The 17,367-nt window shown below is 43.3% G+C and overlaps 1 protein-coding gene across 10 annotated transcripts in view; it reads left to right on the plus strand.

Annotated features, from left to right (window-relative positions):
* Positions 1-17,367, plus strand: part of GRIP1 (glutamate receptor interacting protein 1) — a 579,208-nt gene that overhangs the window by 550,192 nt on the left and 11,649 nt on the right. For 9 of the 10 annotated variants that reach the window (XM_019543266.1, XM_019543261.1, XM_019543263.1 and 6 more), the window contains 3 exons: positions 5,549-5,705; positions 11,975-12,086; positions 15,952-16,185. In XM_019543266.1, the coding sequence (XP_019398811.1) occupies positions 5,549-5,705; positions 11,975-12,086; positions 15,952-16,185 (503 nt within the window). Of the gene's footprint in view, positions 1-5,548; positions 5,706-11,974; positions 12,087-12,234; positions 12,280-15,951; positions 16,186-17,367 lie in introns of all 10 variants that reach the window. The other variant, XM_019543271.1, reaches the window with a different exon arrangement.

Genomic DNA, 17,367 nt, shown 5'->3' on the forward strand with positions numbered 1-17,367 from the left:
GGCGTGTATATATGTTCCAATTTAAGGCACATTAGCCATTTTTAAGGTGTATTAAGAGCGCAGGTCTACATGTGTGCACCCTTAATGTGCCTTAAAAATGGTGATTTTAGGCTAATCATGCCTAAATTTGATACCTGCATAAAGCAAGTACCAAATTTAGGCGCAATTAGTTAAGGTACCTTAATGCTCTCTATGTCGACTGAACGGGCTGGAGCAGAGCCTGAGAGGCCCTGCGCTGCCAGTGGGTGCCCTCAAGATGAAGAAGTAGCAGGTACTGTTCTCCAAGGTGTAGGAGCTGGAGCTGGAGTGGCAGTTCTTGCAGCAGCGGTACCCGTTGGTGTGCCGACCAACTTGGGACTAAGTCAGAAGAGGGGGCAAGAGGCACAAGGGCTGCTGTCAAAGCACAAGAAAAAGCCCCATCCCTCCTCCCCATGACTCCCTGCAGAGGAAGGGGGCAGTGCTGCATGGGCAGGGCCATTGCTAACAGCTCCCCATGTCTCTGTCTTAGGGTGGGTTTGCTGGCCAGGCAATACAGCCCTGCTGGGGCGGGACACCTCACTATCCACCCAGGATTCAGGTGCCCTTAGAAATCTATGCTGGGGCTCCCAGCCAAGACAGCAGGTGGGCTGGGACTGCATCTGCCCCCAGGGCCTGGCACAGCTTTCTCTGCTCTACCCACTTCCAACTCGGACAAGTGCCCAGCTTCCCTGCCAGACAATGTTCATGGGAAAGGTGGTGTGAGGTCCTAGGGGTGGTGTGGTGTTCAGCGTGGGTGCAATGTGCGTGGGGGCCTGGCCATGGATCAGACAGGCCAAGGAGAGAGCCTAGCCCCCACCTGCATTGCACCTAGCCTTCATGCACTGATACACATAGAGCCCCCAGGAGCTCATGTTGCCTATCCCATAGTCAGTGTCTGGCAGGGAGGCTGGGCGCTTGCCCAGGACAGAGGTGGGTGGAGCAGGAAAAGCCATGCTGGGTGCTGCAGCCAAACATAGTCCACCCTGCCTGCTGTTCCAGACAGGAGTCCTTGCATAGGCTTCTAAGAGCGCCTAAGCTCTAGCCTGCTCTTGTCTGATGCTGGGGAAGCAGGAATATGGGGAGGGTTTTGGAGCCATGGATGGAGCCAAACTGATCACGTTGGTGGGGACTGGAGGCTCCCACCTCCTCAGCCTGCTCTGGCCTGCATTGCCCAGCTATGCTGTTGTAGGCTTTGGGAGCTCTCCGGGGTGCTGCCCAGAGCAGGCTGAAGACACATTCACTGAGTGAGCCAAATTAAGGTGCCTTAAGGCACGTACTTGTAGGCACACACCTAAACTGTCTTAATGTGCCTTAAGCTAAAGCACACTAAGTTTAGGTGGGTGTAAATTCACGTGTAGACAAGTCCATTGAAATCAAATTCACTCTTGTGTTACTTTGATATTCTTGGATTTTTAATAGGGATGGATGAATTTGGTCCATTTGTGTATCTTTTACCCCTTGATCTGGTAATTACAATGCATTATGTTGTGTTTTCTTTAGCTTCATGAATATGAACACATTGCTAGGACAAGTGCTAGATCAATAGCTGTTTTGCCTATGACTTGATCTTATTTGGGGTAATTCCTCTACAGAACTCCAAAACAGGTTTATTGTTGGCAGTGAAAGTGTAAACGTTCCTCACGCCATCTTGCAGGGATTGGTAACGTTTTGCTTCCAGAGGCTAGAGTGTGCAAACCAGCTCCCTACCATAAGCTAGGAATTTTAACCCCAGGGGACCTGAAGCTGCCTGTGCTTGCCCTTGCTGCAGATACACAGCCCCTCAGCAGTGAGGGGAACTACAGGCATGAGAGAAGCAGGAAGGACTGCAGAGGAGAGTGCTGTGGTGGGGATAGGTAGCTAGGTGCAAGTTGTTGTTACACAATTCCCTGTGCTAGTTTGGACCTTCTTGAGCTGAATCCAACCTCTTCACAGCTAGAACAGGTCCATGGGCCAAAGGTTGTTAACTCCTGGCTTTGGACATAGATGGGACTGCTGCAGCTGGCCCTGCACTGCCCAGGGCTCCACTTCTCTGCACTCATCCCAGCCCATACTGGAGCAGCCCCAGGAGCAGCCGACACCAGTTGTCTGCACCATGGCACAATGCAGCCCAGCTCCCCCCAGCTGAAGCAGGTAAGTCTGTCAGGGGAGAGCAAAGGGCCATGGCTCCACTCACCCAGCCCTGGCTGCAGTGGCCCTGAGAGCTGCTGACAGCGGCTGCCTGCAGCCACTGGGCTGTACCATGCCCCGAGCCCCTCAGGGCTATGGCCACTTGCCACAGCTCCTGCTGCAGCTGTTCCAGAATTAGCCAATGCCAATTTCCTGTAGCCACTGGGCTGCACCATGCCATGGTGCAGGCAACTGGTGTTGGCTGCTCCTGGGGCGGCTTCAGCACAGGCTGGGTGAGTGCAGACAAGCAGAGCAGGGCATAGCACTTACCCCAGCACCAGCTGCAGTGGCCCCGGGAGCTGCGAGCACCAGCTGCCTGCACCAGGGCACGGTGCAGCCCAACAGCTACAGGGAGCTGGCATTGGCCGCTCCCAGGACAAGCTGCAGCAGGAGCTGGGTTGAGTGGGGACAGGCAGAGCCCCGGGGGACTCAGGGCATGGTACAGCCCAGTGGCTGCAGACAGCTGGTGCCAGCAGCTCCCAGGGCCACTGCAGCTGGGGCTGAGGTGTGTGGGGCCATGGCCCTTTCCTCTCCCCCCACAGACTTACCTGCTTGTGTAGGGGGGTGTCTATGCTGATTGCATAAAAGTGAATTTACCTCGCATATAATGAATTACAGGTCTATATAAGCTCATCGCATACGAGCAAATTCACATATAAAGAACCTGCATAAATCGAGGGAAACCTTTACGGTACAAGAGCTGCTCCCCTTTTAAAGCAGCTGAAATATACATTTGTCCATGCCCCTAGATTTGGTCTTGAAAGGTGATCTTTCAATACCCAATTAGCAAGAAGTTTTCCCTCTCTTCTGAGATTGGTAAATTTTACATACCAGCAGTAGGTAAGGTGAGGAATCAAATCCATTCCATGGCTAGTCATTCTCCATAAAATAGAACTTGTGATGTTGATACTGGAATGAGTTTACCTAGAGAGGTGGTGGAATCTCTATCCTTGGAGGTTTTTAAGGCCCGGCTTGACAACACCTTGGCTGGAATGATTTAGTTGGGGATGGTCCTGCTTTGAGCAGGAAGTTGGACTAGATGACCTTCTGGAGTCCCTTGCAAATGGATAGGTAACAATTGTATATGATTCACCTTCCTACATCTGCAAGCAAGTCTCCTTTGTCAACCTTAAAAATGCTGGACATGCTTGTATGGTTTTACTTTATTTGTCAGAAACAACCTGAGTATTATTATTGAGTTACGTCTTATTTTGAATATCTTTTGTCTTAGCACTGAAGTTTCCCATATTTCTATTACACTTTTTGGCCTGACCTGTCACTTTGAGTTTGACTCTCCTCCAAACTTTACTTGGCATAAGCATATAGACTAAGCAAATTCGAAAATTTCATTTGCGGCAGATAATGCTTTATCTTATTTGTATTATTAATTTAATGCAGGTAGAATGGCCCAGTACAGTCCTAACTTGCACTCTAGGCAGGGGATTTAAAAAGATTGGTGTAATGATTAGATAATAAGCTTGGCAGTCAGAAAGGCTGAGTTTTATTCTAAACTCCACCATAAACTTGTAGTGTGACCTTTGATAAATCCCTTTGGCAAATAGCTTCATCTTTTTGTGCCTGAGATTTCCACATTCATTAAAGCGAGGATAATAAAACACATCCTGTTCTTAAGAGTACTGTGAAGCTGAATTTATTTTGTGTAAGGCATTTTGAGCTTTTGAGATGAAAACTGTTTTATAAATGCAAAGTGGTCATTGTAGTGAAAAGCAAAAGATCTGCAGCTGAACCTTTGAACATCTCAAATCTGGTTGTTTTAAATTAAATCCTCAGTAATCTAATTATTTTGAAATTTAATCAGACTTGTTTAGGTATTTATTTTGACTCATTTTTCTATCTAATCAGGAGGTCAAAATCATTGTTAATAGCATGAAGATGTGTTACATTAGAAAAAGCAAGAATGTTTGCTGCTCTATTTCAGTTCAGGAGAACAAGCAGGTTAGTTTGACAGAGTGCCAGAATGCACTGTGCTGCTGTCATTTAATTTCCCTCATGGAGAGAAGAATGCTCAGTGTTCAGCTATAATTTAGTTTGTTTGACAAGCAACTGCACATGCATCTCACACATGGCTTCTTACAGAAAACTGGTCACACTTCTGCTTCTATTAGAAAAAAAATGCTATTGAAATACTAAACTGTAAACTGTTTAGTCCCCAAACCTATATAGTAGTTCTAGCCTGCAGTCATGAAGAATTCTCTGCTCAGCCATCAACAGAGACAGAAAAGTTCATTGTGCTCAGTTGGTAGCAGTCTAACTGCCAGTTAGGGTGAGCGGGGAGGCTTGGGGATGGGGTGCCATGCTTAGGATAAGACATTTAACTGAGGCAGATCTTTTCTGCTTTCTGCTGTTGACTTCCCACATAAAAGTCAAAGGTTCCTTGGCAAAGACCTTTACAAAGAGTGGGGAGAAATCCAATCTTTTCCCTCAATAAATCACATCATACTTAGAATATACATTTTATAGGGCCTTTCATCCCGAAGGATTTCAAAGCACTTTCCAAGTTTAAACCAGTACACAGAACATACCCAGGGAACACTTCTTCCCCAGTGCAATGGAACTAGCACAGTAGTTACTGCACATCACTTTGGGGCAAGAAATGATAATACCTTATTCATGCAACGGAATTTAGGTAGGCAGAATGTAATTACCTGAGATGGAGTTTGGTTAGAACCCTGAGGTTAAACCCCTTTTGTCAAATGACCATATTGAATGACCATATTTTGTTTAGACTTCAATGCCTATTGCAGCCGCACCCTGCACTTCTTCGTTGTGTCTCCAGTCCAGTCCAACCTTTCTATATGGTCTCTTCCCAATATTCTGCACAGGCCACTGCTTCTGATGTTGGTGTTGCCAAATCTTGTGGGGTGCATTGTTGTGTTACAGGACATCTCAGGAGATGATCCATGGTTTGTTTCTCCTGACAGACATATTGATTGGTTGCACAGAGGCACCATGATTTCATGAGAGCGTGCGCTGCACTGCAGTGCTGAGACATTTTTGCTAATGTTCAACATACAGTGTTTAATGTAGGGACTGAAGAATGGCCAGCCTAGTACACTGGGATACAGTCTAGGGACAGAGACACAATTTTGGACAATAGGTTTAATTTGTAGAGATATTTAATCTCTGATTTTTATATAGTTTTCACAAGAGCCCCCCTTTTTGAACACAAGTAAATCAGAACATGATTTAGTCAATGAAACTTATTGTGACTGTAAACAAATACCAGCATTTTTCATCCTACAAGTCATAGGTGCAGGTCTTGGCAAAGCTAGGTCATAAAAGTAGGCATTTATTGAATATTGTTGGTTGAAGACATGGAGTCATATTATGATTTAATTTTTAGGACCCAGTTATCAGGCATCAGGATACAACTTCAATGCATTTGAATGGAGGAGTCCAAAACAAAGAGGCAGTTTATCTCCTCCAAGTAGGTCAAGGAACCACCCTTTTCATGACACAGGATTGAGTGATGATGAATGGGACAGACCAACAGCCAGCGGGTAAGTCACATGCATAGTTACATTATTTGCTGTGTGACTGCAGAATTTGTTTTTAAATTAATGTTAATAGTCCAGGATGAAAACATCTTTTTCTAACACAGATTTCCAGCTTCTCCTTTAGCTACTGAGATGTAATATTTGCATTTTGTGCTGCATGAGATTTATGATCTATGAAGCTGAAAGCAAGGCTGGCATGTATGGTAAGTTTCTGTGCATAAAAGAGCACAGCATTAGCTGTTAATGTTCAGGAAAAAAACTTGTAGGTACATCCCTTTATAATAAGCTTCAGATAGAAGAAAAGAACCCCCTCCTACATACTCCCACCCCTGCACACAACGAACAACAAAAAAGACAGGGACAGAAGCAAAACCTCACTAAAGCAACTTCATTTTCCATGAGAACTCTTGATTCTGGATCACAATAACTTACAAACAAAGCACAAGACGTTCTTTTCCTCCAGACATGGTAGAAACCAGAGGAACAAGGATAAGAGTCATCAGAGCAATCCAGGAAGAGAGAGAGGCAAAGACTCTTCCAAGACTTCCTGTCCAAAACAAAACAAAATTTTTCAGCCCCATTTTTTTGCTTACTGAAAGACACCTCCCATCATCAAAACCAGCAAAACCAAGGGATATTGCGCAGTATGAGAAACCAAAGATCCTTCTGCCTTCTATTATAAGTCTCTTCCAATTACTGCTCATTCATCTCTGCAAAAAACATAGTATTTTCTGCTGCAAGAAGTTATTTTCTGCAGAGAAGAAAATAGAAGTCATGCTTATCTAGGATTTCAAATATTCTGCCTTTAAAGAAATACATGCCAGTGTCTCTTGGCACAAAGACCAATAAGTCTCAAATCCCAGAACCGTAACACATTCAAACTGAATAATAAAGAAAACATCCAGCTATTGTCTTACTGATAAGACAGACTGGATGTGAGAGCCACAGCAGCAAAGTCAGGGGTCAGGTGCCAACTCTGGTTTCAGCCCTGGATATCAGTTGGCTATTCAGAGCAAAGTCTTTTCTACCTCAGGATTTTCAAATGGAATCTTGATAAGATGACAGCTGTGGTCATAGATAAGCTTTTGCTACCTACCCAGCTGCTTTTGTTCCTATGACATCAAAAGTACAGAGAGACTTTTGTTATTCCAAAGGGAAGATCATGAACCTGGACTATCAGAAGAAGGCCCTGGCCAAAGAGTAGGTCCAACCCCTTATGCCAGTTTAAATATTCAGTGCTGCTGTCTGTCTGTAAGGTGGTCACCTAGTTCCAAGCAGTTGAAGACAGGTGAGTAAAGTAGATAATACTGCACTTGCAGAAACTTCAGGTTCATCCACATTTCAATTCCACACCGTCTCAAGAAGGACAAAAAACATAAAATCATCCTGAAGAAAATCTTAGACCTCTTACAGTTAGAAACAGCATAATTTCTCTCTCTAGACAAAAAGTGCCAGTTGCTTGATGATTAACTCATCATAGTAAGAGAAAGACGTAAAGGAGTCTAAGTTAATGTAGCCCTTGAGCAGGATGGCCACATTGAAGGTGAACAATCTAGCTTTCACTTTTACTGCAGTCTCACCAAGAGACACATTGACCCTGGTGAACTCAGCAGACGTTTATCTATGTCAACAATATCTCCAACTGGCCTGTGCAAATCACCACTATCAAAACAAAATATTTGTCAGTTTTTGGTCTGTCCTGCATCATAAAGAACTTACAGGTGCCCATTCTTATGTAACATACGCTTTAGAACTCAGGTTCCCAACCACCAGGCCATGACCTGATACCAGGCCATGAAGGGTTGGCTGCTGGGTCATGGCACGAGCCCCACACTCAGACCCCCATATGTCTGCCCGAGCAAGCGGATTCTACTGCCGGCAGTGACATGTGGAGTTAAAGCTGGGGAATGGGGCAGCCCCTGGAGGGATGCAGCTGGCTGTGTTTGCCCTGTCATGCTCCTGTGCTGGTCTGCAGGTTGGGAACCACAGCTTTAGAACAGTCTTTCCAGGGAACCTGTGCCCTGGACAATACTCTTCATGCTTCAGGCAGTCCAGCATGAACTCATCTGCCTAATTTAGATTAGATGGGCAATCCAATTTTATAGGCACACAGTGCGCACCTCCTGTTTTGGTCAGTGCTTTAGAAGAGTCTTTAGGTGAGCTGTATATACACTGGTCAATGCTTGTCTTAATTAGTAATCTAATAAGGCCTACAAACATCTCCCAAAAAGCCAAATAAAAGGTGAAATAGTCTGCACCTTGGAGCTGATTAATTCAAATCAACTTCATTCTTTTTCATTTCCTTTTACGCTAAATTGCTGATCACGAAAGGCTGTTTTCACATGTTCTCCAGGGTGGTAGGGGGAGAGTGCTTTAATTAGAATAGCTTTTGGGAGCCACTCTAATTGAAGCATCTGCAGCATCACATGTATTTAGCATCCTGCACTTCAAAATGGCAGCGGAAGCAATTTAACTAAAGCTTGTTTGATGAGCTTTAGCTAAAGCACCTCCTCTGCCATTTTGAAGCACAGGGATGATGCCTAGGCTGCTGGAGCATGCTAATTAAATTAATTGATTAACCTAATTAGAATATGTTGGAGCAAGTGTTGGGAATGTGTATAGGTGCCCATAGTGTCTAAACCTTTCAAAGTGAGGTGAACCAAGGCTGCATTGTGATCCTTAACAAGGAGGAAGAAACAAGTGTCCTCTAGTAGAGTGGAGAGTACAGCATTCTACATGCCTCCTAGATCAAAGCAACTGATGGTGCCGAATTGGTTTCTAATATAGCACTGTATATTTGGGTGTCATCTGTTCTAAATGAAATTTCTCCAGACTTGACAGATGGCATTAAACTAGAAAAAATGTTTTTATTCCAGTCAGGTAGCCAAACATCCAGCCCATGATATTGGCAGTTATTTCCATACCAGTACTGTGCTAGGGGCAGTGAGGAGAGGAAGAACTAAGGCAGCAGTCCAGTGACTTGGTATAAACAGAAGTCCTGGCTTCTTGAACACAGTTTGCTTGGCCTGAAAACAAGTAATAAAGAAAACTACCCTTCCCTTTTATACTCCTCCCATTGCTATTAAATTAATGGCTTTGTTTTAACAAGAGGAGCACTTTTACCCTCTATTCAAACTCAAGACGAGATGCAATCATGACTCTGATAAACACGCTGTTTGGGGATTAGTTAAATAATAGGCTGAAAAATTGAATCAGATATGAACTAGGAATCTGGTAATAAGGTTTATAATTTGTTTAAAATAAACATCATTTATTCAACCACTGCTTTAAGAGTAAAGATCAATAACAGTGTGCTGCCTAGAACAATTTCCTCCTTATCAGTGTAAAAATCCTAAGACGTGAGACACAATTTAAAATAAGTTAAATAAGGCTTGTTTGAAGACAGTATCTAGAAAATGGATTATACTCCTACTGACAAAACAGTGTGCTGGTCCTGCTAACAGACATGCTTACTCTTCCATTTTTCAGGAGAATTCTGGGGCCACCGTGGCCTTCTACTAAAGTTCTCTGTCCTTCCTCTGGCTAACACTAGGAAATACTTTCCCCCAACATGCTACTTCCTTTGAACTGTATAGTATAGCTGTAGAGAGAAGGAGAACACACAGCATCAGAAAGACATGGGAGTATTCGGGAAGAATCAAAGAAATCAGGCAGAGCAAACAGCAGTGGAGTGGAAAACCCAGGGCCAAGAGGTAGAAATGTGGAATGAGAAGGACAGAACTAAAGAAAGGAGAGGGAATGGAAAAAGCAGAACAATCCAGAGAACAAAACCAAGAGTGCGCACACACACACTAAGAGAGGAAAAAAAAGAGAAAAGCAATTTATAAGAGAATCAGCATAAAAAGAAAGAAGACAGAACAGAAAAATGGGAAGAAAATAGGCAAGACTCATCAGATGCTCCAAGGAATGGCATTGAGACTGGTGTAAGCAAACAGTGACTAATGTCATTTGAAAACTTCCTGATTTTAATTAAATTTACCAAGTACCTTATAATTAGGAGGAAAAAAGTTTTCAGTGAGATTCACCAGATTGATGCTCTTGTCCCCTTTTATTTAGTAATCTGGAGTTTAGGCTCTCAGTGGGATTGTAGCAGAAATAGGTTCAGTTCTGTCCTTTTACTGTAGGGATTTGACTCCAAGGACCTCCCAGAAATTTTCATAATTCCCCGCTATACGGCATACTGGGGTGGGTCCTCATTATCCTTTCTGTTGGAGCTGTTTCACGTTGCATGGAATACCAGAGAAACACCAGCATCACCACCTCTTCTTTGGCAGTTTGGAAATTCTAGGCCTTCACCTGCTTTTATTACAAATACCAGAAAATAAAATATCTTGCTTTGGGTTTAACCAGGACATTGTTCTTAAAAATGGAACAAAAATTATTAGTGGTTTGTTTCAGCAAGAAAAACTGAAAAGCTGGGTTTGAGCAAAGCTATTTTAAATGTATTTTTCAATTCAAACAAGTCCAGTTTTTTTCTACACAGCCCTAGTTGGACCCAGAGATCGGGAAGCTTTCAGCTACAGGGGCAAGCAAGAGATCAAAGAAAAAAAAGACTGAGATTCTCACACTAGCATATTAATACATTCTACAGGGATTACATAAGACTAGGCTGGGCCATCTGGCTCACTAAATGCAGTCCCCTCTTATGGCAGTGTAATAGTGATGTTGTTGTGATGGTCCAGAAGTTATATGAGAAGCAAGGAAGAATGTCTTCCATACAAAAGCTTGTCTATCTCTATCCCAGCTACATAGTTTTCCCCTGTTATCAAAGACAACCCCCACATGTAACCCGATTCCTACACTTACTGAGCTCCATTATATATGATAGGTCAATATTAGCATACTGTATTGTAATAGTAAGATACTATGTTGGACTTCTTTGACTATGCAGAGTTGGCACCAACCATAAAAGGAATTTTCTCATAATTACTGCAGCTTCAGAGGTCAAAGACCTCTCTAAAACATCGTGTGTGTCACCTGGGGAGGAGTGTCTCAGTGATCTGAGTAGATATCCTCATCGTTGCTGAACAGTACTTTAGAAGAAACACTGGAGCTATAAAAAACCATTGCGATGGGAGGCTGGTTTGCCTGAAAAGGCCAACCACTGTCTGCCTAACTGATAGTAATTGTGAGAGAGCATTCTTGGTGCAAAGCTGTCGTGTGTGAAGTGTTCAAGCTGTAATACCTTTGACATTAGAAGCTATTATGTTAACAGAGTACCCCATTAGCAGTATCGTAGGCAAAACACCATTTATCAAGAAAGTCCTGAAATGTCTCCATAATGGTGCTCCCTATGTATATAGACTGCTGGACACTTCTGAATGCAGTGTAAATTATTCTTCATCTGAATGCCTTTTCTATCTTGCATGCTGATAGCCCAATAAAATGCTGTGGCACTGTAGCTCTGCATTGTGTTTCTGGAGTCAATAATTGGCAGGATTTATCGAAACTCTTGCTGACCAATTCTATGTATCACTCAGCCAATTCTTGCAGGAGAGAGCTGGTAATAAGGCTTCAGCACTTTTATGAAACGGCGAAGAATAAATCAACAACAACAAGAATGGCCTAGAAATGGACTTTAAGCAGATACTTGAGCACTTTGTTGAATTGGTGCCTACTTCTCAGTGAAATAGAGTTGTAAACATACAAGAGCCTATATATCCTGCTGCCCATAGATATAGTAATTGCAACAGTTGATGTGACAGAGGCTGGGACAGGGTTATATTAATTATGATAAATATAGCCAAGAATGAAGGACTCAGCTGAAACTATCAGGATTGGAGTAGATATATTTGTAAGATGTTATTTACAAAGGTGAGAGCTGCTTTTATACACCACCAGGGAAGTTTGTGAGGTGGGAAAGTCTAATTATAAATATAGCATTGCACTGATAAGCTATGAACTGTAATTCTGTCTGGTTCACTAATTTTCATTGAGAGGTCCCAGTTATTGCAGAATGAAATGCATATAAATTGTTCTTAAGCCCTTTCCTTTGCTCAAAATATACCTCTTCCTTACCCAGTCATGTGCTAACAGTTGCCAGTATATGAGGGTGACTCTCACCCACATAGGCCATCCCACCAGCTGCTGGTTTGTGACCCCTCACCCCTCCCCAGTCTGTCCTCTTCTTATTGCAACTGTCTATTACCGCAGCTCCAATGTGTGGCAAGATGCTTGTTTGAATGGTACTTTTCAAAATGAAGCCTGTACGTTGTTTGTACATTTGACTGAACCTCTCTTTGTGAATCTAGCTTTGCAGGTACCCATGATAACACCGAGACTGACCAGGAGGAAAATTTCTGGTCTCAGGCTCTGGAGGATTTAGAGACCTGTGGCCAGTCAGGCATATTGAGGGAGCTAGAGGTAGCACAATCTTAACCCATTCATCCTACTATATAGAGATATAATATTTTTGTTTGTTTTACATTCATTTTATGTTCTTTTCTGCTGTATATTTTTAGTTCGCATTAATCACACAACTTCATTTAAAAGCTTTAACCCCTTTCCACAGGACAAGGCTGACAGGCGTCTGTATTTGAGAAACATGACTCTCTTGGTACCTAACCTTTATGTTTATATTTTTGCTTGTGCAGCTGCTTCCCCCACCCTTAATAAAGCTATTTTCTTGCATACAATGCAGCTGAAATTCTAGAAACATGTTCACCCCAAAGCTTCCTGATTTGCAGCTTCTGCTGTGTGCACTGCTAAAACTGCCTGCACATGCAGCAATTGGTGCAGAATTTTTACGTGGGCATCATTTTCCAGCAGCAGTGCATCCCGTTCTCTTCTGGCTGCTTTCTGAAGTTTTTCTTCGCATGTTGTAATTTGTATGTGGAATAGAACTTAATTTGATTAAGGCGAACATAAAAGAAAAATGTCACCTAAAACATTTTTACAAGAGCCTTATCACTTGGTAAACAAATATAACAGCTTGAGAAACATTCAGAGCATAGATACACACACACACACACACATGCACGCATGCACGCATGCACACTGAATTTTTACATTATGCCCTAGAGTAAATGGCAGATATGAATTCAATTTCAGTGTTGTACTGTGTAAAGGTCGGGTGGGGACGAGCAGAGTAACTGCATTTTTTTTGTCTAATTACATTTTCCGTAACTTGTTTAACCAGAACAATTAAGAATATACTGACGCTTTTAAAGCTGTGGAATGGAAAGTCCTAAAATATTTTCTTTTATGTTCTTTTAAATTCCCTGAGCTGCAGAACTGGCAGAATCTCATTTTCATTTTTATGTTATATAAAGTCCCTTAGCAACCACAAGGAATGTGAATGGCATAACTGGGTGAAATGTCTGCAGTTTAAATTGATTGTACATCCTCAGATTTATGGCTTCTGTATTGCATGTATGGTTATTATAATGTGATTCCAATGTACTTGTAATTGCAAGACAAAAAATTTAAGGGAAATACTTAATGTCAGTTTGGTTTAATTTTGTAGTTATCTCTGGCATGGTACCACTTATGGTTTTCATTATTCAGGGCACAGCAAAATGGTGTGGAAATAGATAACAAGAAAGGATATTTCAGCAAGTTAAGATTTCCCTAATTTAAATATCAATTATGTGGTATAGAAATTAAAACTTGGAATTGCAACTGAGTACTTCTGCTTTACCAACCTCAGTATTGAGTTGCATAGCTCTGAACAAACATCATTCATCCAGAAGTCACATTATAGAACTAGGATTCCCAGTAGGTTATGTGGTGTGATTTTTGAAACTTTAAGATTTTTGAAAAGCTAAGTTTAGCCATGCTCATGGATAGATCTAGGATTTTAAAATGGCTGGAGCAGATTGTGTAGCACATCATCAAACACAACACAACACATTCTCCAGTTAAAGAGAAACCAGGATCTTTACTAATAAGCCAGGATCTAGCACTATAGTATTCAGTTTAAAAGCAAAGCGAAATAAATACGTCTTTATTGGAATGTGTGCTAGGTTGCTTAATTATTGTCGCACGGCACTTCAGCGACCTGCTCCTAGGAAAAGGTACAGGTGCCGGTTGCTGGGGCAACCGCAGATTGGTCAGCTGACCAGAAGGGGGCAGGGTCTGGCCTATATAAACAGCCCAGGCTCAGGCCAAGCAGGCAGTTCCCTGCTAACATCCAAGGGAGAAGGAGCTTTGCTGGAGTATGCAGCCTAGGGAGCTTGATGGCCTGGGCAGCTTCGGTTTGAGGACTGAGTGGAGAAAGCCCTGGCAGGGAGTGGAATGATAATTAGCCAGGTGGCTTACAGATTGCGTTTTAGCCAGGAGGCTTAGGTTTGAGTTGTAGCCAATTGGCTTATGTTATTGCTTTTGTTGTTACACCAGAGGGCCAGGTGAGGCTAATAGGGGTTGGAGGAGGCTTCATAGGGGCACCACAGCGGTGTGGGGACCCGGTTCCAGAGAGGGCACAGCACTGAGGGGTGCACTGCCCCCAGCCCTGCGAGGGGAGCAGTGCATTGGGGGCCAGGTAAGGTCGAGGCCGCCTGAGCCCCACAGGAGTCAATGAGGGGATTTAGGGGCCAGGTACAGCTACAGCCACCTGAGCCCCAAGCACGGAGACAGGCCCTAGTGTGGGCGGAGCCCAGGGAGGGCGCACAGATGAGAAGCCCCAGAGGGGAATTTGGGGGCCAGGCATGGCTACGGCCACCTGAGTCCTGATTGTGAGGGAAGGCCCCAATCGTGAGAGCAGGCCCCAGTGTGGGCACAGCCGTGAGAGATGCCAGAGAGCATCCACGGGGAGCGCAGGCAATATCAAGGAAGAAGAGGCCAGGGAGCGTCCTTGAGGGCACAGGCCCGTGAGAAAGAGGCCTGAGAGCCGGTGAGGGTCTGGGCCAGGGGAGGAAGCCCCAGGGAACCTGTGAAGAGCCAGGGTGCCCACGAGGGCATGGGTAGAATTTTGACAAGACAACGTCCGGTACATCTACGAGGCTTGGGGCGTGGTATCAGGGGTGGTAGGAGCCACCCGTAGCCCCTAAGGCTTTAGTGCACAGAGTCATCAGACGGGGCACAGACTTGGATACATCGGGGTACCGTGTCCAAGGGGGCAAAAAGGCAGCCTCCCATAACATTAATAACATCAAAGATGTGGCGGGCGAGAATGAGAGTGCATTGACCCCAACTTGGCACAGTAGGGGGCACTAGGAGAGATCACAGCCGCTCCTAGGACCCCGTGCCATGACAATTATATATAAACATTAAAAAACGTGAGAAACTAGGCAAAAAATGGTCAAAGTAATCAAAAGATAGTGTTGCATTAGTCCTGTAATCATTATAGTTAAATGTACATCTCTTAATCTAACTCGTAAAATGAAGTCCAGTCTTGAGTGTCTTGACAGTACCTCCAATACTTTACTGTCAGTCATCTGAGATACTACTGCACCTATGTTAAGGTTTTTAGCTAGAGCTAAAAACAGTCTTCAGGGCTCTGAAATAGAAGAGAGGAATTACTAGGAACGGCTAGCAGACAGCAAAATTGCAGAAGAAAAGGTAGTTTGAATAGTGGAACATCAAGAAGAGAGTCATTAACACCTATGGAATGAAGAGAAACTAGCAGGAATCAAGTAGATTCTAATGAATCATTAAGTCAGTCGACTCCCACAGTACTCCCTGAATAGAAATGCTGCTGCCCTCACTAGGCTGTAGTTTTTAAAGTGTGGATGGAACAGGAATCCGTGGGGGGGGGAGGGGTACAACAGCACAACTGCACCCACCCGTGGATCCTTCCTTGAGCATACTTCCACTTGTTTTAAAGTACTGACCTTGCTTATTTGGTTAAGACTTCCTTCTTATTTATTTCAAGATCTTCAGCCAAACGGTAAAGATTTATCAAACCCACCTGCTGCTGCAGTTTCACCGGGGAGCACAATAGAAGCTATTGCAAGTGTTTTGTCATTTAATGAAAGTAGGGCTCCAGAATTTAACTTTCATTTTATTTTAAACGTATTTTGAGTGTAAATAAATGATTGCATTTCACAGGCTTCAAGCTGTAATCAGCTTCATGGTATTAAAGCTTCCTTGGACATGTTAATGGCACATTCCATATGGAAACCTTTGCCAAAGAGCTTTTTTTAGTGGCTTTACAAGGAGATTTCATGTCTGTCCTCTTGCCTTTTGCTGTACCCTGAAGTGACTGTGTTTTGAAAATAGAACAGAGAATTTGGCCTTCTTTAATCCAAATTATACATTAAAAAAATAAACCTGTTTGTTACTGCTGTAGGCCACCATTATGTCAGGAAGTACAATGAGTTTGAATCATGAAAACCCACAGCCTCGCAGCCAGTTGGGAAGGCAAGCCAGTTTTCAGGAAAGAAGCACCACAAGGCCACATTACAGCCAGACAACCCGCAGCAACACCCTGCCATCAGATGTGGGCAGAAAGTCTGTGGTTCTGAGAAAAATTAAACAAGAAATGAAAGAAATCATGTCACCGACTCCTGTGGAGTTACACAAGGTCTGTAATTTTTTTAATGGTAATTCTTCATAATATATACAGCATAGGGACTCTAATTGTGTGGCTGTATATTAAGTACTTTTCATAAATGACCCCACAAGTTTGAGTATGGGTCTATTATTTCTTCTTGCAAACATGCTCGTAATGTGTTCGTATAGGGGAACAAACTGAATAAGTTGTATCCTCATCTACTATTTACTTTTAAGGCAAATCCTCAGGGGAGATGGCTGCATAGGATCTTGTTTTTGTTGGTGAGTTCTCCTTTTTTTTTTTTTTTTTTTTGGTGTTCCCATGCTGAGCCCTGCACATGCCCAGAAGAGACAGTGTGTTACTTCAACCCAGCTGGCCCCACCTGGCTTATTAATGCTGAGCACCTGCTAATTTTTTTGGGTGGATGCTTGAGCCCTGGAGCACCCACAGAGTTGGTGGCTATGGATGGCTCTTTCACAAGAACGATCTGCTGGGAAATTGGAACTAGCAACAGTAATAATTCATCTCTGCAAAATGTGTCTGTTAAGAAAAAAAGATTACTTTCCAAGAAATATGTTTCTTTAGCATGTGACTCAAAAGGCCATGTTGCTTTCATTCTTCCTTAGTCATGAACCTGCTGATCTCTCTCTCTTTGTTTTTACTGTTGTGGTTCACTTTTTATTCCTGCAGTAGCTCTTTCCCAGTGATATAAACAATCACAGGTTTTAAAAGTGTCCGCCTGGAGAAGAAAAGAGAAACCAAAAGTTGGATTGTGGCGTAATTTCCCAAATTGTTGGATTCTTGCATAAAATATCACTTGGAAGTTGGATGTGAATGCTCCATAGTAACAATGATTTTGGAGAAAACACTTGCTGTGTTTGACAGGCAGTTTATGACCAGGTGTGAAAAGGGGATGGGATGGTTATATCTCAATGGAATTCTCAGTCCAAGGGCTTTTCTCTCTATTTGTAAAGTGTCAGATAGTAACAGAAGAAGGCAGGGATGGGGGTTCAAAGGCAAAGCTGCCAGATACTCCTCCTCAAGCTGAAGTTTGACATTAATGCTGAGACAGTGATGAAAGCCCTCTTTCAAGGAGTAATGTAGGGCACCTATACATGTACACTGAGGCTGCTCTGACATGCTGTAATTACACTGCGTTGGAGCAGACTCAGATAATCGAATCTGCTGGAACATGGTAATTGCCGCACTCCA

This window comes from Crocodylus porosus, unplaced genomic scaffold (assembly GCF_001723895.1).
Source record: "Crocodylus porosus isolate Cpor-Errol unplaced genomic scaffold, CroPor_comp1, whole genome shotgun sequence".
NCBI lineage: Eukaryota > Metazoa > Chordata > Crocodylia > Crocodylidae > Crocodylus > Crocodylus porosus.